General features: G+C 45.8%; 1 protein-coding gene across 2 annotated transcripts in view; it reads left to right on the forward strand.

Moving 5' to 3' along the window:
* Window positions 1-25,882, forward strand: part of LOC138286463 (schlafen family member 13-like) — a 240,303-nt gene that overhangs the window by 98,517 nt on the left and 115,904 nt on the right. For both annotated transcript variants that reach the window (XM_069226749.1, XM_069226750.1), the window contains exon 2: window positions 15,462-16,537. In XM_069226749.1, the coding sequence (XP_069082850.1) occupies window positions 15,462-16,537 (1,076 nt within the window). The remainder of the gene's footprint in view (window positions 1-15,461; window positions 16,538-25,882) is intronic.

A 25,882-nucleotide genomic window follows, 5' to 3' on the forward strand; every position in this document is an offset into this window, starting at 1 on the left:
TTCCAAATTTTTGCTCCTCCGTCTATGACAAAACAAGTTCAAACCCCGTTATTACGGGCCCTTCCTGATTCTTCAAAAAATCAATCTGGTATCCTTTTGTCTTCGTTTACCTCGAACTTGGAAAACACATCCTGTGTTTCACACGTCGCAACTGAAGCACTGTAGGCTTGATCCTTTTCATAGACAATTCACCTGTCCCCCTCCTCTGTTGGTGGATTATGTACCCGAGTATGAGGTTCAGGAAATATGTGACTCTCCCATTTTCCGAAACGTCTCCAATTTTTCATTCATTGGAAGCGTCATCCTCTTAACGAATGTTATTGGGAATATGCCTCTTCTGCTCATGCCCTTCTTCTAGTCCGTTGCTTTTTCTGTCTTTATCCAGACAAAACAGGGGCTCCGGAGGGGGGGGGGGCTACTGTTGCGCTGTGGCCTCCACGGCCCAGGCAGGGGAACCGACTCGGGCCGCAGTTGTAGCCGCGGTTCATTTTCCCGGCCGCGGGGCTCGCCGCAGCCCCATTTTTCCGGCCTCATGTCACCTGAGGCCCAGGAATTGGCATCGGGCTTCGGCGGGTTCAGGGAGCAGCGCGCCCTCTGGGTTAGGAGTGGGCACCCCACCCCTCACTTACCTGGTGACTTGCCTTTCTTTCGGGCTTCTTTCTTCTTTTCCATTTTTCTAATTAGGGTCCATATTCTCCTTCTCCCAGCATGCCTTTCTTCTTATCTTCTTCCCTGTATGCACCTGGTTCCCTTTCTAATATGGCATCCTCATCTATCTCATTCTATATCTTTTCCCAATCCAACATGGCGTGCTTGCTTTTTCCTGTATGTCACTTCCTATTCAGGGGTATTTAAGGAGTTGGATTCTTGCTCTCCTTGCGCTGCAACACTTCTTTTGGTGGTTATCACTCTCTGGTTGTTTTCTGCTGATTCCAGCCATTGTCCCTGTTTGTTCCAGCTTCCTTCCAGTTATTTTTCTTGATTTGGAAGTCTGATATCTTTTTTGTGCCTTTTCTTCTGTTCCAGGGAGTTCCTGTCATAGAGGTTATTTCCTGTAGGGGTTTTTCCTCTGGAACTGCTTCTGTAGGGCACGGACTGCCTTTTGACGTATCATTGTCAGCAGCACCGTGGCTACCGGTAAGGGCCGCCCTTACCTTGGCCAGAGCAGGACCTGCAAGAATCGAGGTCGTCCTCCAGTTCCAGCTGACCAAGACTGTAAGCAAAGGGTAGACCGTGACAAAAATATTGAAATTGAGGTGAAAAAAACAGCAATTTTTCTCCACGTTTTACTCTGTAACTTTTTCCTGCAATGTCAGATTTTCAAAAGCAATATACCGTTATGTCTGCTGGACTCGTCTGGTTGCAGGGATATATAGGGCTTGTAGGTTCAACTAGAACCCTGGGTACCCTGAGTCAATAAAAGAGATGCACTTTGCAATGGGTTTTCATTGTATAACTGGTATACAACAATTCATTTGTTGAAATATAAAGAGTGAAAAATAGGTATCAAGGAAATCTTGCCAAAATGGGCACAAGATAAGGTGTTGAGAAGCAGTGGTTATTTGTACATCTCTGAAAATCGGGGTGCCCATAATAGCATGTGAATTACAGGGAATTTCTCAATTAGATGTCCTTTTTACATAATGTCTTATATTTGGAAGGAAAAAAATGTAGAGAAACACAAGGGGCAATAACACTTGTTCAGCTATTCTGTGTTCCCCCAAGTCTCCTGATAAAAATGGTGCCTCACTTGCGTGGGTAAGCCTTATGCCCGCGGCAGGAAACGCAACATAGACACATCACATTTTTACATTGAAATCTGACGTTTTTTTGGGGGGGGAAAGTGCCTAGCTGTGGATTTTGGCCGCTAGCTCAGCCAGCACCTAGGGAAACCTACCAAACCTGGGCATTTTTTGAAGCTAGACACCTAGGGTAATCTAGGATGGGGTGACTTGTTGGGCTCTCACCAGGTTCTAGTAACCAGAATCCTTTGCAAACCTCAAAATTTGGCCAAAACAACACTTTTTCCTCACATTTCGGTGACAGAAAGTTCTGGAATCTGAGAGGAGCCACAAATTTCCTTCCACCCAGCGTTCCTCCAAGTCTCCCAAGTCACTAGGCCTGCCTCACTTGTGTGGGTAGGCCTAGTGCACACAACAGGAAATGCCCAAAACACAATGTGGACACATCACGTTTTCCCAAAGAAAACAGACCTTTTTTTTTTTTTGCAAAGTGCCTAGCTGTGGATTTTGGCCTCCAGCTCAGCCGGCACCTAAGGAAACCTACCAAACCTGTGCTTTTTTGAAAACTAGAAACCTAGGGGAATCCAAGATGGGGTGGCTCTCACTAGGTTCTGTTACCCAAAATCCTTTGCAAACCTCAAAATGTGGCCAAAAAACACCTTTTCAACACATTTTGGTGACAGAAAGTTCTGAACTCTGAGAGGAGCCACAAATTTCCTTCCACCCAGCGTTCCCTGAAGTCTCCAGATAAAAATGGTACCTCACTTCTGTGGGTAGGCCTAGTGTCCGCGACAGGAAATGCCCCAAAACACAAGGTGGACATATCACATTTTCCCAAAGAAAACAGCCCTGTTTTTTGCAAAGTGCCTAGCTGTGGATTTTGGCCTCTTGCTGAGCCGGCACCTAGGGAAACCTACCAAACCTGAGCATTCTTTAAAAGTAGACACCTAGGGGAATCCAAGATGGGGTGACTTTTGGGGCTCTCACCAGGTACTGTTACCAAGAATCCTTTGCAAACCTCAAAACTTGGCAAAAAACACTTTTTCCTCACATTTCGGTGATAGAAAGTTCTGGAATCTGACAGGAGCTACACATTTCCTTCAACCGAGCATTCCCCCAAGTCTCCAGATAAAAATGGTACCTCATTTGTGTAGTAGGCCCTAGTGCCTGCGACAGGAAATACCCTCCAAACACAACATGGACACATCAAAATTATCAAATACAAAACTACCTGTTTGTGCTGGGGGCACCTGCATTTTTGGTCCTGGGCTCAGCAGCCATATAGGGAAACCCACCAAACCCAAACATTTCTGAAACGTAGATACCCGAAGGAGTCCAGGGAGGTGTGACTTGTGTGGATCTCCCAGTGTTTTCTTACTCAGAATCCTCAGCACACCTCAAATATAGCTAAAAGATCAAATTTTCGCGCCAAAAAAGCCCTGGTGTCTAGTGGTTTCTGCCCCCCTTGGGGACAGATTGGCCTAAGGAAAATAGGCTTGTCTGCCCCCAGGGTTGGCAGAAATTGCCTAAAATAAAATTGCCATCTGGGGGAGTGACCCTTGCCTAAGGGGTCGCTCCCCAGCTGTAAAAAATGTTTTTAAAAAATGCCTGGTGCCTAGTGGTTTCTTCCCCCCTTGCAGGTGGATCAGCCTAATTAAAATTGGCCGATCTGCCCCCAAGGGGGACAGAAATGGCATAAATTAAATTTGCCCCCCAGGAGAGCGACCGCTGCCTAAGGGGCCGCTCCCCCTTTTTTAAAATTGTCGCAAAAATAAAATCCCTGGTGTGTAGTCATTTCTGCCCCCCTTGGTGGCAGATTGGCCTAATATAAATAGGGCGAAATGGCCTAAAAACAATTTGCCCTCCCCCCCCAGGGGAGCGGCCCTTGCCTAAGGGGTTGCGCCCCTTTGAAATGTAAACAACAACAAAAATCCCTGGTGTCTAGTGGGGGGACAGATTGGCCTAATTAATAAAGGGCGATCTGCCCCCAGGGAGGGCAGAAAAAGCCTAATAAAAATAACTGCCCCCGGGGAGCAACCCTTGCTTAAGGGGTCGCTCCCCTTATGAATGTAAACAAAAAAAAATCCCTGGTGTCTAGATGCCTTTAATTAATTTAGGCTGATCTGGCCCTGGGGAGGAGGTTGAAGGGGGGTAGAAAAGGGCTAATTAAAAAATTGCCCCCTGGGGAGTGACCCTTTCCTAAGGAGTCGCTCCATTATAATGGTAAACAAAAAAAAACAAAATCCCTGGTGTCTAGTGGGCATTCCTACAGCACGATCGTGCTGCAGGAATGCTTAGAGAGACATGAAAAGGGAAGGTAAAGCCTTTCCTTCCCTTTTCATGCCTCTCTGCCTCCCCTGCCCCACATACCGAGGAGAAACTAATCTGTTTCTCCTCAGATCAATGGGAGGGGACCTCTGATTAGGTCAGCTCGCGATTGTGCGCCGACGTCATCAGACGTCACTGGAGGGGAGTGGAGGGGGTTGGGGTGGGAGGGGAAGCGATACCCCCTCCAGCCTTTCCCATAGGAGGGGGGGCGGGAGGCCCTCGGGGGGAGTGCTAGCGCTTCCTCCAAGGGCCTGGTGCAGGACGTAACAGTTACGTCCTGGGCACAGTGCTGCCCAGGATGTAACTGTTACATCCCAGGCACCCAACAGGTCAAACAATCTCTTCAGAAATGACAACCTGCTGAAAATTGTGCTCCTTTTTTATGTTGCCTGATCACAAAAATTAAATAATTACAGTAATTTCAATCTGGTTTGATTTTTATCCTGGTATTCCGCCACGTTTCTTTGCTGACCGTGAGGTGGGCGCTTTTCTTCATTTCAAATTTTGGTGCGATTGAAAATCTCAAACTGCTTTCTTCTTTTCTAGCACAGTGGGGACTGTTGTTTAGAAACATGTTTTTCTGAGCTGCTTACCCACCTAAAAGAAAACAAATGTACAACAAAGCGAGATACGTGCATGTTCAGGTTGTGTGTACGCAGAGCCAGCAAACAGTTCATTGTGCCACAGTGTGCGACTGCTAAAATATTTTTAAGAGGTGTTTTTCTGCGTAAATTTTATGTGAACTGCTCCTAAAAATAACTAGGGAGCATTTGGAACGAGGTATGCGAAATCCTTTTGGGTGATATTGCTGACTATAATAACAACGAAGGGAGGGAAGTGGTGGGGGTACAGGGCAAGCATCAACAAATGCGGGCGTAGAGATGCCTTCTGATGGAGTGATACTTTTGAAAATAAAAAAAGAGTACCTTTGTATGTGCACGGACACTGACCACTGTAAGTAGTACTTGGTCGAGGCTCCACGGCAGGATGACAGAGGTGTGGAGGAAGCGATGACCAGCTGAGTGACGTAGAAGCTTTCGTGGAAGCTAACCAGTGGTAAGCCAAGTGGGAGCCAGCCTATGGTAAGTAAAGTGAGGTTGGAGCCCATATGGGACCCTGCCAATAGTAAGTATAGGTAAGTAAGGGGCGGGTTCTAAGCCCCTTTTAAGATATATATTTTTAAATTACATGAGCAAACACAGTACAAGTGTGCAGGCAAAACCTAAAAATGACAGAAGACTCTGCGAGGGGGTATAGAACATGAAATGCCACTCCCTAGTAATAGTAAAAGAGAGGGAAGTTCCTGTCTGTGAATGGAATTAATGATATAAGCTTTTGAGATGCTGTTTCTTTGTCTAACACAGGCACTGCGGTATCGCTTTTAGGAGCCGCAACACCTAACAATGCCAAAATTCCACTGAAACCTTGAAGACACTGTAGGAAGTTGCCTCTGTATATACTATTTCAAAGTAAAAAATAGTGTGCACAGAGTCCAAGGGTTCCCCTTAGAGGTAAGATAATGGCAAAAGTAGATAATTCTAATGCTCTATTTTGTGGTAGTGTGGTTGAGCAGTAGGGTTATGTAGGAAGTTGGCTCTGTATGTGCTATTTCAAAGTAAGGAATAGCATGCACAGAGTCCAAGGGTTCCCCTTAGAGGTAAAATAGTGGTAAAAAGAGATAATACTAATGCTCTATTTTGTGGTAGTGTGGTCGAGCAGTAGGCTTATCCAAGGAGTAGTGTTAAGCATTTGTTGTACATACACCTAGACAATAAATGAGGTACACACACTCAGAGACAAATCCAGCCAATAGGTTTTGTTATAGAAAAATATCTTTTCTTAGTTTATTTTAAGAACCACAGGTTCAAATTTAACATGTAATATCTTGTTTGAAAGGTATTGCAGGTAAGTACATTAGGAACTTTGAATTATTTCAATTGCATGTATACTTTTCAAGTTATTCACAAATAGCTATTTTAAAAGTGGACACTTAGTGCAATTTTCACAGTTCCTGGGGGAGGTAAGTTTTTGTTAGTTTTACCAGGTAAGTACGACACTTACAGGGTTCAGTTCTTGGTCCAAGGTAGCCCACCGTGGGGGGTTCAGAGCAACCCCAAAGTTACCACACCAGCAGCTCAGGGCCGGTCAGGTGCAGAGTTCAAAGTGGTGCCCAAAACGCATAGGCTTCAATGGAGAGAAGGGGGTGCCCCGGTTCCAGTCTGCCAGCAGGTAAGTACCCGCGTCTTCGGGGGGCAGACCAGGGGGGTTTTGTAGGGCACCGGGGGGGACACAAGCCCACACAGAAATTTCACCCTCAGCGGCGCGGGGGCGGCCGGGTGCAGTGTTAGGACAAGCGTCGGGTTCGCAATGGAAGTCAATGAGAGATCAAGGGATCTCTTCAGCGCTGCAGGCAGGCAAGGGGGGCTTCCTCTGGGAAACCTCCACTTGGGCAAGGGAGAGGGACTCCTGGGGGTCACTTCTGCAGTGAAAGTCCGGTCCTTCAGGTCCTGGGGGCTGCGGGTGCAGGGTCTTTTCCAGGCGTCGGGACTTAGGTTTCAGAGAGTCGCGGTCAGGGGAAGCCTCGGGATTCCCTCTGCAGGCGGCGCTGTGGGGGCTCAGGGGGGACAGGTTCTGGTACTCACAGTCGTAGAGTAGTCCGGGGGTCCTCCCTGAGGTGTTGGTTCTCCACCAGCCGAGTCGGGGTCGCCGGGTGCAGTGTTGCAAGTCTCACGCTTCTTGCGGGGAGATTGCAGGGTTCTTTAAAGCTGCTCCTTTGGATAAAGTTGCAGTCTTTTTGGAGCAGGTCCGCTGTCCTCGGGAGTTTCTTGACGTCGTCGAAGCAGGGCAGTCCTCAGAGGACTCAGAGGTCGCTGGTCCCTTTGGAAGGCGTCGCTGGAGCAGAGTTCTTTGGAAGGCAGGAGACAGGCCGGTGAGTTTCTGGAGCCAAGGCAGTTGTTGTCTTCTGGTCTTCCTCTGCAGGGGTTTTCAGCTAGGCAGTCCTTCTTCTTGTTGTTGCAGGAATCTAAATTCTTAGGTTCAGGGGAGCCCTTAAATACTAAATTTAAGGGCGTGTTTAGGTCTGGGGGGTTAGTAGCCAATGGCTACTAGCCCTGAGGGTGGGTACACCCTCTTTGTGCCTCCTCCCAAGGGGAGGGGGTCACATCCCTAATCCTATTGGGGGAATCCTCCTTCTACAAGATGGAGGATTTCTAAAAGTCAGAGTCACCTCAGCTCAGGACACCTTAGGGGCTGTCCTGACTGGCCAGTGACTCCTCCTTGTTTTTCTCATTATCTCTCCTGGACTTGCCGCCAAAAGTGGGGGCTGGGTCCAGGAGGCGGGCATCTCCACTAGCTGGAGTGCCCTGGGGCATTGTAACACGAAGCTTGAGCCTTTGAAGCTCACTGCTAGGTGTTACAGTTCCTGCAGGGGGGAGGTGTGAAGCACCTCCACCCAGAGCAGGCTTTGTTTCTGTCCTCAGAGAGCACAAAGGCTCTCACCGCATGAGGTCAGACACTCGTCTCTCAGCAGCAGGCTGGCACAGACCAGTCAGTCCTGCACTGAACAATTGGGTAAAATACAGGGGGTATCTCTAAGATGCCCTCTGTGTGCATTTTTTACTAAATCCAACACTGGCATCAGTGTGGGTTTATTATTCTGAGAAGTTTGATACCAAACTTCCCAGTATTCAGTGTAGCCATTATGGAGCTGTGGAGTTCGTTTTTGACAGACTCCCAGCCCATATACTCTTATGGCTACCCTGCACTTACAATGTCTAAGGTTTTGCTTAGACACTGTAGGGGCATAGTGCTCATGCACATATGCCCTCACCTGTGGTATAGTGCACCCTGCCTTAGGGCTGTAAGGCCTGCTAGAGGGGTGACTTACCTATGCCACAGGCAGTGTGAGGTTGGCATGGCACCCTGAGGGGAGTGCCATGTCGACTTAGTCATTTTCTCCCCACCAGCACACACAAGCTGGCAAGCAGTGTGTCTGTGCTGAGTGAGGGGTCCCTAGGGTGGCATAAGACATGCTGCAGCCCTTAGAGACCTTCCCTGGCATCAGGGCCCGTGGTACCAGGGGTACCAGTTACAAGGGACTTACCTGGGTGCCAGGGTTGTGCCAATTGTGGAGACAATGGTACATTTTAGGTGAAAGAACACTGGTGCTGGGGCCTGGTTAGCAGGGTCCCAGCACACTTCTCAGTCAAGTCAGCATCAGTATCAGGCAAAAAGTGGGGGGTAACTGCAACAGGGAGCCATTTCTTTACAGGTTATCAGAGAGTAGTGTTAAGCATTTGTTGTACACACACAGGCAATAAATGAGGAACACACACTCAAAGACTTACTCCAGGCCAATAGGTTTTTATATTGAAAAATATATTTTTCTTAGTTTATTTTAAGAACAACAGGTACAAGATTTACATTAAACACTTTAAATGTATGGTACTTCACTTAGATACTTTAGGAACTTTGAATAAAAGCAATATCATATACAGTCTTTGTAAAAATGGCAATAAGCTATTTTCAAAGTGGACACAGTGCAAAAATCAACAGTTCCTGGGGGAGGTAAGTAAAGGTTAGATTAGGAGGTAAGTAAAACACTTACAAGTCTCAGTTCTTGGGCATAGGCAGCCCACTGTTGGGGGTTCAAGGCAACCCCAAAGTTACCACACCAGCAGGTCAGGGCCGGTCAGGTGCAGAGGTCAAAGATGTGCCCAAAACACATAGGCGCCTATGGAGAACAGGGGTGCTCCGGTTCCAGTCTGCCAGCAGGTAAGTACCTTCGTCCTCGGGGGGCAGACCAGGGGGGTTTTGTAGAGCACTGCAGGGATACAAGTAGGCACACAAAACACACCCTCAGCGGCACAGGGGCGGCCGGGTGCAGTGTGCAAAGCAGGTGTCGGGTTTCAGGTAGGAAATAATGGAGGGACTCGAGGGTCACTCTAGCGGTGCAGGCAGGCACGGGGGTGGTTTCTTGGGACAGCCACCACCTGGGCAAGGTAGAGAGTCGCCTGGGGGTCACTCCTGCACTGAGGTTTGGTTCCTTTAGGTCCTGGGGGCTGCGGGTTCAGTGCTGGGTCCAGCTGTCGGGTCCCTTGTTACAGGCAGTCGCGGTCAGGGGGAGCCTCTGGATTCTCTCTGCAGGTGTCGCTGTGGGAGCTCAGGGGGGTCGTCTCTGGTTACTCACGGACTCGCAGTCTCCGGGGAGTCATCCCTGAGGTGTTTGTTCTTTGAATCTCAAGCCGGGAGCGTCGGGTGCAGATTGTGAAGTCTCACGCTTCCGGCAGGAAACGTGCAATCTTTGAAAGTTGCTTCTTTGTTGCAAAGAAGTAGCTGGTTTTGAACAGGGCCGCTGTTCATGGGAGTTACTTGGTCCTTTAGTCCAGGGCAGTCCTCTGAGGCTTCAGAGGTCACTGGTCCTTGTTGGATGCGTCGCTGGAGCAGGTTTCTGAAGTTGGAGACAAGCCGGTAGGGCTGGGGCCAAAGCAGTTGTCATTTTCCTCCTTCTCTGCAGGCTTGTAGGTCAGCAGTCCTTCTTGTTTCTTCAGGTTGCAGGAATCTGATTTCCTGGGATCTGGGGAGCCCCTAAATACTGAATTTAGGGGTGTGTTTAGGTGTGGGGGGCAGTAGCCAATGGCTACTGTCCTTGAGGGTGGCTACACCCTCTTTGTGCCTCCTCCCAGTGGGGAGGGGGGCACATCCCTAATCCTATTGGGGCAATCCTCCAAAACTAAGATGGAGGATTTCTAAAGGCAGGGGTCACCTCAGCCCAGGGCACCTTAGGGGCTGTCCTGACTGGTGGGTGACTCCTCCTTGTTTTTCTCATTATCTCCCCTGGACTTGCTGCCAAAAGTGGGGGCTGTGTCCGGGGGCGGGCATCTCCACTAGTTGGAGTGCCCTGGTGCATTGTAACATGAAGCTTGAGCCTTTGAGGCTCACTGCTAGGTATTACTGTTCCTGCAGGGGGGAGGTATTAAGCACCTCCACCCAGTGCAGGCTTTTGTTTCTGTCCTCAGAGAGCACAAAGTCTCTCACCCCAGGGGGTCAGAAACTCCTCTCTCAGCAGCAGGCTGGCACAGACCAGTCAGTCCTGCACTGAAGGATTGGGTAAAATACAGGGGGCATCTCTAAGATGCCCTCTGTGTGCATTTTGTTTTTAATAAATCCAACACTGGCATCAGTGTGGGTTTATTATTCTGAGAAGTTTGAAACCAAACTTCCCAGTATTCAGTGTAGCAAACTCCCAGACCATATACTTAATATGGTATGGCCACACTGTACTTACAATGTCTCACCTGTGGTATAGTGCACCCTGCCTTAGGGCTGTAAGGGCTGCTAGAGCGGTGACTTACCTATGCCATAGGCAGTATTTTGTGGGCATGGCATTCTGAGGGGGATTCCATGTCGACCTTGCCTTTTTCTCCCCACCAACACACACAATGTAAAATGGCAGGAGGGGTCCCTTAGGACAAATGCTGCAGCCCTTAGGGACCTTCCCTGGTCACAGGGCCCTTGGTACCACTGGTACCTTTTGTAAGGGACTTATCTGTGTGCCAGGGGCATGCCAATTGTGGAAACAATGGTACATTTTAGGTGAAAGAACACTGGTGCTGGGGCCTGGTTAGCAGGGTCCCAGCACACTTCTCAGTCAAGACAGCATCAGTATCAGGCAAAAAGTGTGGGGTAACTGCAACAGGGAGCCATTTTCTTACAGACACCTTTCTTTTTGGGCCTGGAAAGCTCTAGGCTCAACCTTTAAATGAAACTACCCCTTCATGGTGAGCACAGCGTTTTTTTTTTGGTTTGTTTTGCGTCCCGCAAGGGTAACGTTGGACCCCAACTTGAAGTATACCCACATGGGATTCCCCTGATGCGCACTCATTAGTTTTGTGGGTTCTGCAGGAGTACCGCTGTACACATGGGAGGTCCAAAAATGCATAAAAATGAAAGCAGTCATTTGATTGGCACTCATGAGGCACTAATAAAAAGCCCCACACCCCGTAGAAATATGATTTTGCTAATCACCATTACTGGATTGGTGTTTGCCAGAGTCAGCTCACAATAAATACAATCCAAAGGCATCATGGCCTCAGAGAAATCCAGAGAGCATCGAAAACACCAAGTGCATCATCCTCCAGGCTTATACAAGGCACACGATCTGAGGATGGTGACTCCATTCTTCTCCCAAGCACTTCTACAGCACCACAAGAAAAAAAGACCAGTGAAGGAATCATTGGGGTGGGAATTTTTTGACTGTCAAGGTGGCAAAAATAAAACTAGTGCACAGGAGTGACTTGCACTTTGCCCAGATGATGCTCCATAGATGGAAGACTGGCCAGTATTCAGTGGGAACTCCTGGAATGTGGAAGCACCTGAGGGCTACATACCCAAACAGCAGAGTGTGTGTGTGGAGCGTGACTGTTAGAAGGAGAACCTTTTGCTCTGAATAAATCCTGCAACAAGAGTAGGAAGACCATGATGACAACATGCAGCATTTAAGGATTTACTGTAGACACTGGCATACATTTATGACCTGTGGTGAAATGAATGCCTCTTCATAAACTTACACAAATCTGCACCAACTGCACGGACCGGGAGCGGTGTCATCTCTGTACAGACTTTGGTTCTCCCTAACTCGTCCCGCCTCTATTTCTCGTGAGCACAAATCAAGAATCTGAACTGTAGCGTTTCTGGTGAGCACAAATCAAGAATCAGAACTGTAACTTCCTCAATAAGAACGATAGACATGGGTCAAGATTTTAAGGAGTATTATATAAAGTATTGTTAAGCCAAATACATAAGTATCTCATAAACATGGCTAAAGAGTATAGTTCATAAATACAGAGTAAATTAAAGATCAATTCAAAGTTCATCACAGATTCATCTTATAAAGTAGAGAATGGTGGACCCCTAGTTACAGAGGAAAAATACATCCTTTTATAGGACTTTAGACAACAGGTCTCCTACATTACTAAGCCTGTACATGGTTCTCAGGATATGCACCAATGAGAGACAAGAAAGAAGTACAGGTTTACTGCAGAATACATTTGAAGATTCTCTCATAATATTACTACATTGAATACAGTCATTCTGACAGTTTATTCAAGCAGAATTATCGTCACATTGTAAGAACTATAGTCTGGGATAGTTGGGATGTTCTTGTTTGGGTACAGCTTGGTGAGAAGCTCCTGGGACTGCTTACCTTCTTTTAGTGAAAAGATTGCAATTCTTTATTGAGAACCGAGAAATAACAATAATGATCACATGGTGTGGTGCAGAGTCACTTGAAAATGGGTGAAAGTCCATCTTCGTTTAGGTTAGCACAAGTTCGATTTTAAGCAGCTTAGAAGCGTAAAGTTGAAACAACGTTCACAGGCTAGAGGACACATATTGGGCTGTACAGAGAAAGACACAAACAAGGTGATGGAAGTAATGCTTGAATTAACATAAGCCCCCGGCAATTGCATGGGGCCTCATTCCAGTCCATCGCCTTTTGTCCACTATGCCATTCTGAAGAGAGAACTGCTGTATGAAAAACATTCTTGGACTTTTTCCAGTAATAACAGTCCGACTGAACTACCTGGCCAGGCCCCTTCCAGGCAGAAACACAAGCAACCTCAGGCTAGTGTCAACCTACTTAGGGCTTGACAATGAGGTGTTGCTTGAACCCTTAGCACAGTGAGCACAGTGTCCACCTCTGGGCATGCCCGTTGCATCTCAGGCAGTTGCAACAAACAACAATGTGATGGAAGGAATGTTTAAATTAGTCTCAGCCACAGGCGATTGCTCATGGACAATTAGAGACCATCATTTCCTGACCATTACACCACTGTACTCTCCTGAAGCAGTGTAAAGTCACTGCATCTATTATGCACTGTGACCAGGAAACAGGGTTATGTATGTGTGGCAGCCATCTTGGATTGGGCCTTTCCTCAATAAGCTATGGTGTAAGGAAAACAGTGAGTGAAATTTCCTGAGTTTCTGCTTCCAGTGGTATTTTGTTATTTGGTAGCAGAAGCGACTGGTATTGAATCTCTACTTAACAACTCTTATATATTCTTTGTGCCACTTCAACTCTGATATGCAAATGTAATTGAAGTTTACATTTGAGGTACATTTCTGACTCGTGGTGATTTATTCACTTCCTTGCTACTTTTCGGTTGCCAATTTTATCAAGTGTTTTTTTATCACAGAAACTCTACAGTTTGTTTAAATCTGTACACTGGGATTTAGTGGTGCAATTTTACAACTGTTACAGTACTCAAACTGAGAACCTATTCTTAACCTAATAACCTTTATTGTCTGTATACATGATAGCAGCAGCTAGTATGACTCAACCGCCTCAGGTTCTTTGAGAGACTGGTGGACCTTTACTGAAATGGAAACATTGGAAAAAACTTTGATTCTTATCTTCTAGCAATGGGTGGAGAAACATAAGTGATTTTATATACTCATGGGCATTAAAGGGCACAATATGTGGGAGTTTGGATGAGATACCGATGGGTAAGGGTGAGGGTGAACCACAGGGTGTGTATGATATGTCAGTAATCATGCTGAAGGGATGATAGGGACGGTATAAATAGATGTTACAAATTTGGCAGTCTGTTGCATTCTATAAATAGGACTGCATGTTATGCAAGGAGCTCTTCTTGTAGGAAGTGTGGTTAATGGAGAAACTATGCAAGACTTTGTAAAAGTATTGTGAAATGAAAGCACTGTGTATCAGTTAGATGAATTGCAAGATGAAATGAGAAATGTTGGTTTGCAAGTTTCCAGACCGAAGAGTGTGGTTGACCAATGCAATACAGAGATTAATCGTACCTGATGGTAAAACTGTTACTTTTGAGAATATTCTGGTTCTCTGCGCATGCTTATTGGTGACAAAAATTGGTAGAGTATATTTGATGGTGAATAGCCCATCATCAATTCTGGTGTATGTGGTGGAGTTAAGATTGATGTAATTGTATATATTAACATGAAGAATGTTTTCAAGGGTTATGAAACAGTTGGCAAAGTCTATCTGGCAAGTAGGGGAAACAGTCTTTTAGAATGGAGACATCAAAGTGACCTGGGCATTACTTTAAACCTAAGCTTTCCAGCTCTCAGCAGGTGATAATGATATTGTGGATGGGAGAATATGAAGACGTAATTCAGAGATTGCCACTTAGTTTTGACAATAGATTGGGCTCCTTGCTAATTTTGAGCAGACAATCAAACTGGAGAAAGGAGCCAAACCAGTAGTGCACAAGGGGCGAAAGTTGCCCAATTTGATGATGGAACCATTAAAAGTTGAGTTAGTAAATGAAAGCATCTGCCACAAAGGGTGGGGGCGAGAACATCAGAATGTGTATTGACCTCAGAAATCTTAAGAAAAATATGTGGGTGGATTGACAGCCATTACCACACATTGTTGAAGCCTTACCCATTTTGGGTGATGCACAGATAGTTGTTCTGTGTAATTTTTGTTTGACTTATTACGTGTTGCTGCAGGTAGAATCCAGACTGCTAACATCTTTTATCACACCTCTATGGGCATTTTGATTCATAAGAATGATGTTTGAATTAGCTTATGCAGCTGCTTTTTTCAGATGGTGATTATAAAAGTTTTGACGGTGTCAAGAATATAATGTTTTTTGGGACAACATCATGGTACATGGCAACAGCAGAGAGGATCATGACGGATCACCCTGGTGCAAGTTCTGTAGAGACTTGAGGGGAGTGGACTGACTGTAAAACATGACAACTGTCAGTTTACAGTGGGTATGGTGACTTCCCTAGGTCATTCTGTTTCAGGAGAGAAACTAAGTACAAAGTTAGATCTAATTGAACCAATTGTCAAATCACCTGTTCCTTCAGACAAAGATCATTTATGATCCCTTTTAGATTAGCTGAATATTACTCTAAGTTTCTCAGGAAGTGTGCCAGTTTGGTTCACCCTCTTAGAGCTGTGTTGAAGGGTGGAGTTTGAGTGGGCCCTGGATTGTCTGAAGGAGACAACATTGCTGCTGAAGGTATGATGTTTCAATATCTTGAGTAGACCAACAATGGTTATGCAGAAATGGGAATGACAGAGATTAGTTGATTACTGATTTCTTCTAGGTGATACATTCTTCTGCCATTCCCTTAGGGGGCTGGGAGAAATGCTGGTTATACCAGCAGCTCCACTGAGGCAAGGGAAACATTCTCTATGATTGGTATGACATGAAGTACATCCTAAAACAGATTACCTTTGAACTTGAAAGGTTTGTGTTCACAATAACATGCATGTTAGTAAAAAAGTAACTACATGGGCTTGTAATAAAATTATGAGGACATTTCTAATCAATGTAAGTATTTTAGGCACTGAATTAATGGAGTTATTTTTTCCCTTTTTCCTTTTTTCTTTTTCAGGAGCGCGATGGTTACAGATGAAATAAGACTTAATTTAGAAACGAGTTATCCTGATGAGGTTATCGAAGTAGGAAAAATAAACTTTGGAGAAAAAGAGCGTAATGAGATGCAGAATTATAAGAGGAAAATTCAAAACCAGAGGATTATGAGAGCTGCCTGTGCACTATTAAATTCAGGAGGAGGAGTGATAATAGCTCAAATAGGAAATAGAAACAAGTATGCTTATGTGGAGCATGGGCTTGGACTGGACATTGAGCAGTCTCAGAGAGACCTTGTCCAAACAGCAGACTTGCAAAAGTATTTTGAGATTTTGCATCAAAACAAACTCTTGCTGATTTTCGTGAAATCGTGGGCTGCGGAAATTCCTTTACTGGGTAATCCTGCAAAGCCCCACATTTGTAGTCTTAGTACGAACTTATTCCGCAGATCTTCAACATCGATCATAGAGCTAAATCCAAGCAATGCTTTGGAATTTCTAAAGCAGAAGCAATTGAATGTCAGAGACGACAAAGCCAATGAACCTCTAGCAAAAAAGTCCCTTTTATGTGACCAGGAGGGTATCATTCATGCTTTTCCTGCTAGGCTTTTTGAGGTGGATCAAATAAAGTTTAAACAAACCCTGAGCTTTGGTGAATCGCTGCATGTTGAATTTAAACTATTTCCAACAAAGAATCGCCTGAAACGTTTCAAAGAAACATTGCCAAGGTATATTTCTGCCTTTGCCAACACACAAGGAGGGTATATGATTTATGGAGTTGAAGATAAATCAAGAGAAGTTATTGGGGTTAGTAACGAGATAGTATGCCACGACACTTTAAAACAAGAAATTGATCGAGCCGTACAGAAACTTCATCTTTTGCACTTCTGTAGTTCTGGTGGAGGCATAACATGGCAGCTGAAAACCATACCTGTATGTGATGGGGATCATCACAGGAGCCATCTTTGGATTATCAAAGTTGCACCATTTTGTTGTGCGGTGTTTCTCGACTCTCCAGATTCATGGATTGTGCACGGACGTTGTGTGATGCAACTGGAACCAAAAGACTGGAGCGACAAGATGATGGCTGCTGACCCTGGTACGAAATAATCTTTGCTTTTCTGGTTGGTATATTGAACTTTTGGTGTTGGGGTGCAGTATATAATGCAATCATATTTTCCCCAACCATGCCACACTAATGTACTTCTTGTGTTTCCTTTTTTTTCATTAGCACATCACCTGTAACTTTGTGTTGGGAGGAGGTGAGCTAGAGGGTGAACGGCACAACTGGGGATTGAGGCTGAGCAGGCACGAATGATCAGCAAATAACTGGTTTGCAAAGTCTGCCTTTAACCTGACTTATAGGATTAGTTGATTGACTTGTAAAACATTCGATTTTGACATCCTGCTGCCTTACCTCCTATTGAGGCACCTCCTTCCCATTACCTGTTCGCTTTTGCCACACATCCTTTCCATCAACTCCAAGAGTTCCAAAATGAAGTTTCTTGTCATATTTAGAATTTCTTCTCTGTAACCCCTCAGGTGGTTCGGGATCAAGTCTGGTTCCTGAGTCTGGCACACCATGGACTCTCTGCCTCCTCAACTACTTCATGTGCAATGTTCTTCAGCTACCCAACCCAGACTATACTCAGATTGCTTGTTAGTCAACCATCATTATGATAGACACCTCTAAATGCAGATTCCTCCCCTTGTGAATTTGTTAATAAGCCCCAAGCATCAAACTGGATCCTGAAACTTCTAGAGCAGTCCTCCTGTGCCAACCATGTGCATTGATGTAATTTCCTTTTTGTGCCGCTTTCAGCCATGGTTCCGGAGTTTCTCACTGGTCTTTGACCAAATTGTTCTTATGAAATTTTACCAGTGTGCAAAGGAAACTTCACCATCTAAAACCACAAGCTACAACCTGTGCTGGGACTGTCGCAAACAAATGTCTGTAACGGACCCTCACAAAGTCTGTTTGTGGTCCCTGGGGTCGGACCACGACTCCATAGCCTGTGGCACCTGTGCTCAGATGAACCTAAATGCTATATGGGAAAGCCAAACTTTATGTCACCAAGGACAAGAAGACTCTGCGAGGTGAATAGTCAAAAGGAAGATCCTGCTCCTGGGATCGCATTCTTCAGGTAAGTCAAAGAAAATACACAAAAGATCCAAGCAGGCAATTGCCTCTTCCTACCAATCTCGAACTGTAGAGATGTTGGGAGGGCATCAGCATACCTCCCGGTCTCATTCCCAATTTCCATTGCAGCCGATTCAGAGTCTGGTCCAGATGCACCCTGAGTTTCCAGGTCCGTCTGTGACATTGCAGCAAGTAGAAGCTTTCAAGGAGGCTATGCTGTAAATTTCCTTTAATGGTTTCCTCTGGCGCACCTTTGGGCTCCAAGAATCCTTAGGTCCTCCTGTTGGACTGTCACTGGCAGGTCTGCCCTCAGTGCAGTATGTGCCCTTTGCATGGGTATCATGTTCAGCACCGACTCCGCTGCTTGCTTCAGCACCATCCCTTGCACTGGTAAAGTTTGATGCTGTCAACACCAGGTGAGGACATACCGCCTATTGTGCTATCTGACTCTGATTTGATTCCACCACAAACTCGACCAAAATTGGCCATCGGTGTGCAACTTTTTTTTAACCCCTCTGATTTTGATACCTTTACCATATGGGAGGCTCAAACTTTGCATAATCTTTTTGGCACTATTCTGAAAACCACAACTATGATGACGGGGACAATTAATTTTCCCAATATGATGAAGACAACTGGTATGAATAGCTTTGGGATGCCAGTGGGTTGTAGTAACGTGAAGGGTAGCTGAGGTGTTAGATCCACAATTGCCAACCATATGTATTGACGGAAGTTCTACAACGTGGGCAGACTTCCACTGAGTCACTCTTGCCATTTAAATAGGCACTTACTGACACCCTTCTGGGCCCCTGGGCTAAGCCCTGCAGTGGCACCTGTTAACAGACATGTTGTCTGTTGTCATTGTTCTGCAACTAGCGATCCTGCTTTCTTAACATAGCATCTCTCTCGGCAAAGTCTAGTGGTACAAGCATCCCCCCCAACCAGGAGTGTTAAAGAAGATACAGTTGGCTCCACGAGCCTTGCTCTGAGATAGGTCAGTGGCTGTTGTCTCTTTGGCTACTAATCCCATATCCTTTACCATCTACTCCGGAAGACCTTTGAGTGTTTCTTAAGCAGGCTATTGAGAACCAAAACGATGAAGCAAAATGTTTGATACGCTCAGGACTGGAGTCAACTGATTGTCTGGTACAGGCCATGGGTACTGGTGTGGCCCTCCGGCACCAAGGCTGAATGAGCCCCACAGGCTTCTCCAGGGACATCTAAGCATCTTTACTGGAAATGCCTTTTGATGGATCTCTCCTTTTTGATGACAAAGAGGACTGGGCCTCAGAGCATTTCAAGAAGAGCAAAGCAACAGCATATTCCTTGGGCCTTTGTATTCCCACAAGGCGACTGTACCAATGATTTTGCCCCCTCCCTGGTGTGCAGGGTTTCCTATTCATCCATGCCAGACTCCTTACCCAGCAAAACAGGTTTTTCTGCTCTTTTGTGATAAAGGCCATGGTTCTCAAAGGCATTGAGGACCGCACAACAACATGCAGCTCACAGCAAAACCACTTTAGTGTGTCCCTGCCAACATACAGCCACCTTGTCGGAGTCAGGATCCAATAATTCCTCCAAGGATGGAAAGCCATCATGATAGACAAGTGGGTCCTCCATATCGTCCATTGGAACAATGCCCGTCAATTGCTTTATAACTTGTTGCTCCTTCCACCACCTTCAGGGAGGCTGACAGAGGACCCTCTTTCCATCTTACAGCAAGAAGTGAAAGTCCTTTTGACCAGAGGGACCATAGAGTCGGTTTTGGCCTTAAAAGTAGGAACTCGGTGTTAACTCCCACTAGATCCTTGTGCCAAAGAACGATGGAAGTCTTCATCCTATTTTAGATCTTTTTCCTTTCAATGCCACCCTGTGGAAGGACAAATTCAAAATGCTTACACTAGGCCAGGGCCTGTCTGCTGTAGAATTTGGAGACTGAAAGGTTATGCTGGACCTGAAGGCTCATCTGAGGCTGTCAATGCCACCCTGTGGAAGGACAAATTCAAAATGCTTACACTAGGCCAGGGCCTGTCTGCTGTAGAATTTGGAGACTGAAAGGTTATGCTGGACCTGAAGGCTCATCTGAGGCTGTCTTTAACGACATGCAGATCACAGTGAACCTCCTAACATCATTCGGGTTCTCTATCAATAAGCCACAGCCACACCTGACTCCTTTGCAGATGCTCCCTTTCATCTAAGCCATTCTGGATTTAGGCCCTCATTACAACCCTGGCGGTTGGTGGAGAAGTGGCGGTCTTACTGCCAACAGGCTGGCGGTAAAAAAATTTGAACAGTGGTCATCCGCCACTTCTCCGAACCGACCGCCAGGGCGGAGACGACCGCTGGGCTGGAGAATTGTGTCTCCAGCCCGGCGGCCGTCACAAGACCGCCGGCGGTATCATGACCCGGCAGTAAGCACTATCAGTGTCCTTCCCTGACACCCTCCTGCCACCCCGCAAAAGGTGGCAGAACCCCCCTCCCCACCCCTACCCCTGACATCACTACACAGACACACATCCGACACGCATGCAGACACCACCAACACACATACCCGCACACACACACGAACAAACATGCCAATAGACACACACACAGTCATACACGCATACCCACATTCAGACATACACACACACAGCCATACATACAGGCAGACACGCACACATTTCCAAACACACTACACCCCTGCATGCATACACGCACACACACACCCCCTCTTCATACTCACAAGCACACCCCCATGCACGCACAAAACACACAACACCCCCCGCCCCCCTCCCCTAACGGACGATCAACTTACCTAGTCCGTTGATCCTCCGGGAGGGGACGGGATCCATGGGGGCAGCTCCGCCGCCAGCACCCCGTCAACAGAACACTGCCACGCCGAATCATGTAACGTGATTCGTGGGTGGTGTTCTGTTGAAGGGCGGTGGAGGTGGAGCAACCTCCACTTCCCCGCCGACCACCAGTATGGCTGCTGGCGGCTCTCCGTCCGGAAAAGGACGGAGGGCTGCCAGCAGTCCTAATTCGCCGAGCGGAAAACCGCCAGCACTGGCGGTCTTCAGCACGGCGGTCCCTCTGCGGTCTTGTGAAAAGACCGCCGAGGTTGAAATGACCCCCCATAGTATGGTTTTGTGCCTTTCCCCCAGAATTGAGAGTCCAGGACATTCAGGCAATGATACTGATGTTTCAGCCTATGTCCTGGATCTTAGAGCAGGTCACTTACAGCTTGCTGGGATTGTTGGTCTCCTCTATCCTGCTAGTGACTGATACCATATGGCACATGTGGGTATGCAGCGGGACCCAATATCCAAGTAGACACAACATCGGGGAAATCTGTCGGATTGTATACAAATTCCAGAGGGACTAAAATGTTGGCTACTTGACCTCAATTGTGTCTTGGTAGGCCCTCTTCTTTACCCACGCAGAGGTGATGGTGGTCCTGGATGCTTCACTGCTGACATGAGGAGGCCATCTAAGAGAGGCGGGGATCAGAGTTCTCCAGCGGAGACGTAGCTCCACGTCAGTTTGTTGGAGTTGAGGGTGATTCATTTAGTGTTGAAGGCATTCCTAACCTGTCATCGAAGGAAGGTTGTGCTCCAGCAATAGAGAGTTTGATCTTTTCACCACCACAGAAAACATGCAATGTCAGCTCCAAGGCTGCTCTCTCTCGGAAATGTCTTCCTTTTAGAGTGGGTCTCAGAATGACTGGGCACAAGTTATCCCACTGGCATCAGATTAGGGCAGTAGAATGTGGTACCTGGAGCTCCTCGGCATGAGCATGTCCTCTGATAAAGCTGCAACGCTGAGAGAATCTTGTTTTGCAGAAGCAAGGCAGAATGTTGCACCCGGGCCTGCACACTTTACATTTCCATCTTGGGAAATTGAGCAGCAATAGTTTACCTCCTTTGACCTGCACCCTGAGGTTGTTGGTGTCATACTGGGGGCGAGGTGTTCCTCCACAAAATTAGTGTATGTTAGCGGCCAAATTTACAGATTGGTGCAGCACCTGACAAATTGACCGTTTACAAACAAGGTTGCCTGAAGTTCTGTTGTTCTATCGTGATCTAGCAAGGACTTGCTTTGGGTAAACTAAGGGCTGTTTATCAGTTCTCTGTGCTTTCCTGCCGGATCAGACTTCATTATTAAAATCACCAGTTGTGATGACGTTTTTGAAAGGTTTGCAACATTTGTCTCCACCGAAGCCCTTTGTGACGCTTCAGTGGGACTTGAATGTAGTCTTCACATTTCTGATGTGAACTCCTTTTGAGCTATTGCAGAGTTGTCCCTTGAGATTTCTAACCTTAAAGACCTTAAAGACAATCTTATTGCCATAAAATCAGCTAGAAGTGCGAGTGAACTTCAGGTTCTCTATGTAAATCCACCTTATACCACCATCTTCCCTGATAAGCTGGTTTTGAGGACTTGAACTTCATATCTACCCAAAGTGGTTACTCCTTTACATGTTGGTCAGGCTATCATCCTTCCGGCATTCTTTGCTGTGTCTTAAGGAGGAAGAGAGAGACTCCATTGATTGGACCATAAAAGAGCATTAAGTTTCTATACTCATTGTACCAAGGAACATTGAGTGGATGATCAGCTCTTTGTAGGAATTTCTGGAGCAAAGAAGGACAAAGCGGTGCAAAAACATTCCATCTACCAATGAATTGTTCCCTGCAGAAAAATCGGCAGACAAATCTTCTAAGTGCCTGCGAAAAAGGAGCCCACAGATGGCTTGCAGACTCATTCCACCAGAGTGAAAGCTCCTACCACTGTGTTAACATGCTGAGTGCCTGTTCTACACATCTGTTTGGTGCTATGATGATCTTGCATGACTTTCTGGTCTAAGCCAGTTTACAGAATCACCACCTTGGGGGGGGCGGGAGTACTGCTGTGGTATCTATCCACAACGTGAGGAATTTGTGGTTAGAGGTATCTATCAAAAGATATAGTTACTTTCCTTATGTATTGACCTTTCTGATGGATACTCTAAGTGAGCGCATATTTGTCAATGACCCTCTACACTTTGGACATTCCAATTTGCAAGCAAGTTCTGCGTTTGAGTTCGCGGACAGCCTAGAAAGCAATTCATGTTGGTCTGCCTGGGTGACACATATATGTTGGTCTGGTTGTAACTTCCTTAGCGGAATGACGTTGGCATGTAGTCGCATGATGCACCTAGTGATATGCAGGAGAACTGCTCTAAAAGTTTCCGGGTCCAGTCTGATGCCTGTGGAATATTCAACGGATGAGGAATTTGCTGTTAAAGTATCCACCAGGAAGATTGTTACCGAAAGTAAGTGACTTGTTTTTCACTACAAGTGCAAGCTACGATTTTCTTTCAGGAACTAATCAATGGAATCATGTTCCTCTGTGGCCAAATGTTTGTGGGTTTTTTGCTGCCCTAGGCATTCCCAAACATCATCATAAGCAAAAAGTAAAAACATAAAAATGCTATTTTCACAGGCTCTGTGGCCTGGAGAGAAGTCCTGAATGCACACGACCTCGTGATTTGTGGCTAAAGTAAGCTGTTCTTGTGTCCCACATCTCTTTGAGGCACAACATTGCCTGCATGCTTACAGTGACAATACATTTGCGTGGGTCAGCTTAGGTCTTACCCCAAGGTATCACAAAGGACTAGCACCAGGATAAGTGTAGAGCTTGCTTTCTTTGAAACCAAAGTAGCCCACTGAGCTGTTCCCCTGAGACCTCAGGAAAAAAGTGAATGCTGGATTGTTTGAAATCTCAGCCACTGTTGTTTACTCTAGGTTGCCATACAGTCCATAATTTTTGCCCATCATGCCACCTCAGACAGGAACAAACTAAATATAAATCAGTTCTGGTCCAGCACCAATACGAATAGTCCAGCCGAAACTGCCACATAAGGCAGGTCTCTGTCAAGAGTGGTACAGTGGTCAAAACAATGGACTGGAAGGTACCCTGAGCAGTCACCAGTAGCTGAAATAATTCAATCATTACTTTCATCACTTCATTGATTGTTGGACTTAGGCCCTCATTACAAGTTTGGCGGTCATAAGGCTGCCAGACTCGCCGTGGCAGTCTTACCGCCACGGAGCCGGCGGTGAAGACCGCCATTTACGCGCTGTGGGGTTTGGCTGAATCCAAACCTCCACACCTCTGTCTGGCCCGCCGGTGCGGTCGCACCTCCGCAGCCAGCGTTGACCACCTCCAATCCGGCGGTGTGGGAAAATGCTTGCGTGGATGAGTGGGGTGCGTGTCTGTTTGTGCGTGGACTTGTGTGGGTGCTTGATACTGATATCTTTATTGAATGATGATATTTGGTCCACGTTGAGTTTAATTTTGCAGCACCTGTAGGAATCGCAAATCTCATTTTGTCCCTTCAGACCTCTGTTGGACACTCATATACACTACTCAAACTAAAGCACCCAATCACTGTACTTGACTTTACAGGTACTTATGATATGCTGTCGTGGCAGTTACCATGTAAATTACTCAGTTTGTGATCCACAAACGAAACACTCCAATGCCCTAACTAATGTTAATGACCAGAGTAATAGACTGAGCTTAAACTCTTGTGTCAATAAAGTAACTCTTGTGCACTAAACTAAATTGTTTGTAGGATCAATAGCACTTTCTTATAACTAACCAAAGTGGTAAACATGAGAGCTGTTTGTTTGTCAAACAATCAACTGTTACCTACTAAACTAATTCCATTGTTTATACTTCTGTACTTGCATGCATTATTTGCCTCCCACAGTAAGGACTCCAAGTTGCCAAACCCAGTCTTTCTCTGCCTTTCCTAATGCACTACACGTGCGTGCCGAAACCCTACCTTGAAGCGAGAACTAGCAACCTGTCATTTTACATTTAGGAAACTCATGCTTTTAAAAGTATGATTTCCACTTATGTTTTTTTTATTGTGACAAACCTTTATTGTTTTATTTAGCACAATACCACACATTCACGGTCCATTAAAACCATTGTAGAGCCTTAGCAAGATTAGACCCCACAGAAATAACATCTTATCATGTGTTATTGCGTATAAATAAGTTTTCCTATTGTATTTTGAAACGTGTTTTCTCTTCCTTCCTTTATTGCTGTATAAATGTAGTTTTGTAGTATTGCTAGTTGCCTAAGGTTGACGATAGGCACACAGAGTACCATTCAAAAACAAATGTTCTCTCCATCAGGACTTGAACTTTGACTAAGATTAAGATTTGTGCAATAACTACTGCTCAGGACCTCATCGGAATTCCAAGCTTCATAGTCATTACCACACCCCATGCAATTTATTGTGGGAAAGTGCTTGATAAACTGCAGTGAGGATCAAGGTCTTCAAGCTATGCTTGGGCTTAAGGAGGACCAGATCCCCTTTCTGCAGCTGGTTTGTGGTCGCAGGCATCTTCCCCGCTTTGGCGCTTAGGGCTTCCTTGGCCTGGCAGCACAACTCTGTGCACATGTGCAGGTTTAGGTGGCTTTTGTGGCACATCCCAACTACTGTGGAACGGATATCTCCTCTCTACTTTGCAAGGCAGTAGTAAAGTGAATTTTTCATTTAAAGGGTTTAACAGTTATTAAACCTATATGAGTATTCTGTCCTGAACTTTCCAGAACCTTCAGTTCCAATTCAACATGGATGTTATGTTGCATAATATAATTTGAATCCCATTTCAACATAGCAACACTTCCTGTTTTCCTCTTCCTCTTCTTGACAGCCATAAAAGGAACCTCCGAATTACAGATCCTTTTGTCGTAATGCAGTCATAGTCATCTCAACAAGTCTTGCACTCTTTTTCAGTTCTCTCCTGAATTCAGTAGGAGTTCTCCTCCTCATTTCTCCACTTCCTTCCTTGATCCTTTCCACTTATGTCAGAACACTCCCAGAGTCCAGCAGTCTGCCTATTTTTCACTTGTCAGTTTTCTGGATTCCTCCATTCATCCTGGTCTTTTGACTTCTGTCAAATTGTCTAGTTGCTTCCAAAAAAGTGCATACAGTCTATTAGAACAATCTTTCTTTACCACTTTAGTATTACAGTAGCATTGCATCACAATTAATTTGCAGCTTCGCAACTAGAACATCAAATTTCATATAACTGGTACTTTGGCAAACATGTTTTTGCTTACATACTCCTTGCAGTTAAGCAGATTATAATATTTCTGGAAAGATATTGTAGTTGGGCGCAGGCACATCTCACTCTCTTTTATGTTTATCAAAATTGCTTTTTGAAAAGAGATCATTGTGTGGTTGATGGTGGGTGGGTTTGAAATGCTGAAGTCAGATCTTCTGAGGTTAAGCTCCCCAATAAAACGCAGAGCTCTGTTCAA

Source organism: Pleurodeles waltl, chromosome 3_2 (genome assembly GCF_031143425.1).
Source record: "Pleurodeles waltl isolate 20211129_DDA chromosome 3_2, aPleWal1.hap1.20221129, whole genome shotgun sequence".
Taxonomy (NCBI): Eukaryota; Metazoa; Chordata; class Amphibia; order Caudata; family Salamandridae; genus Pleurodeles; species Pleurodeles waltl.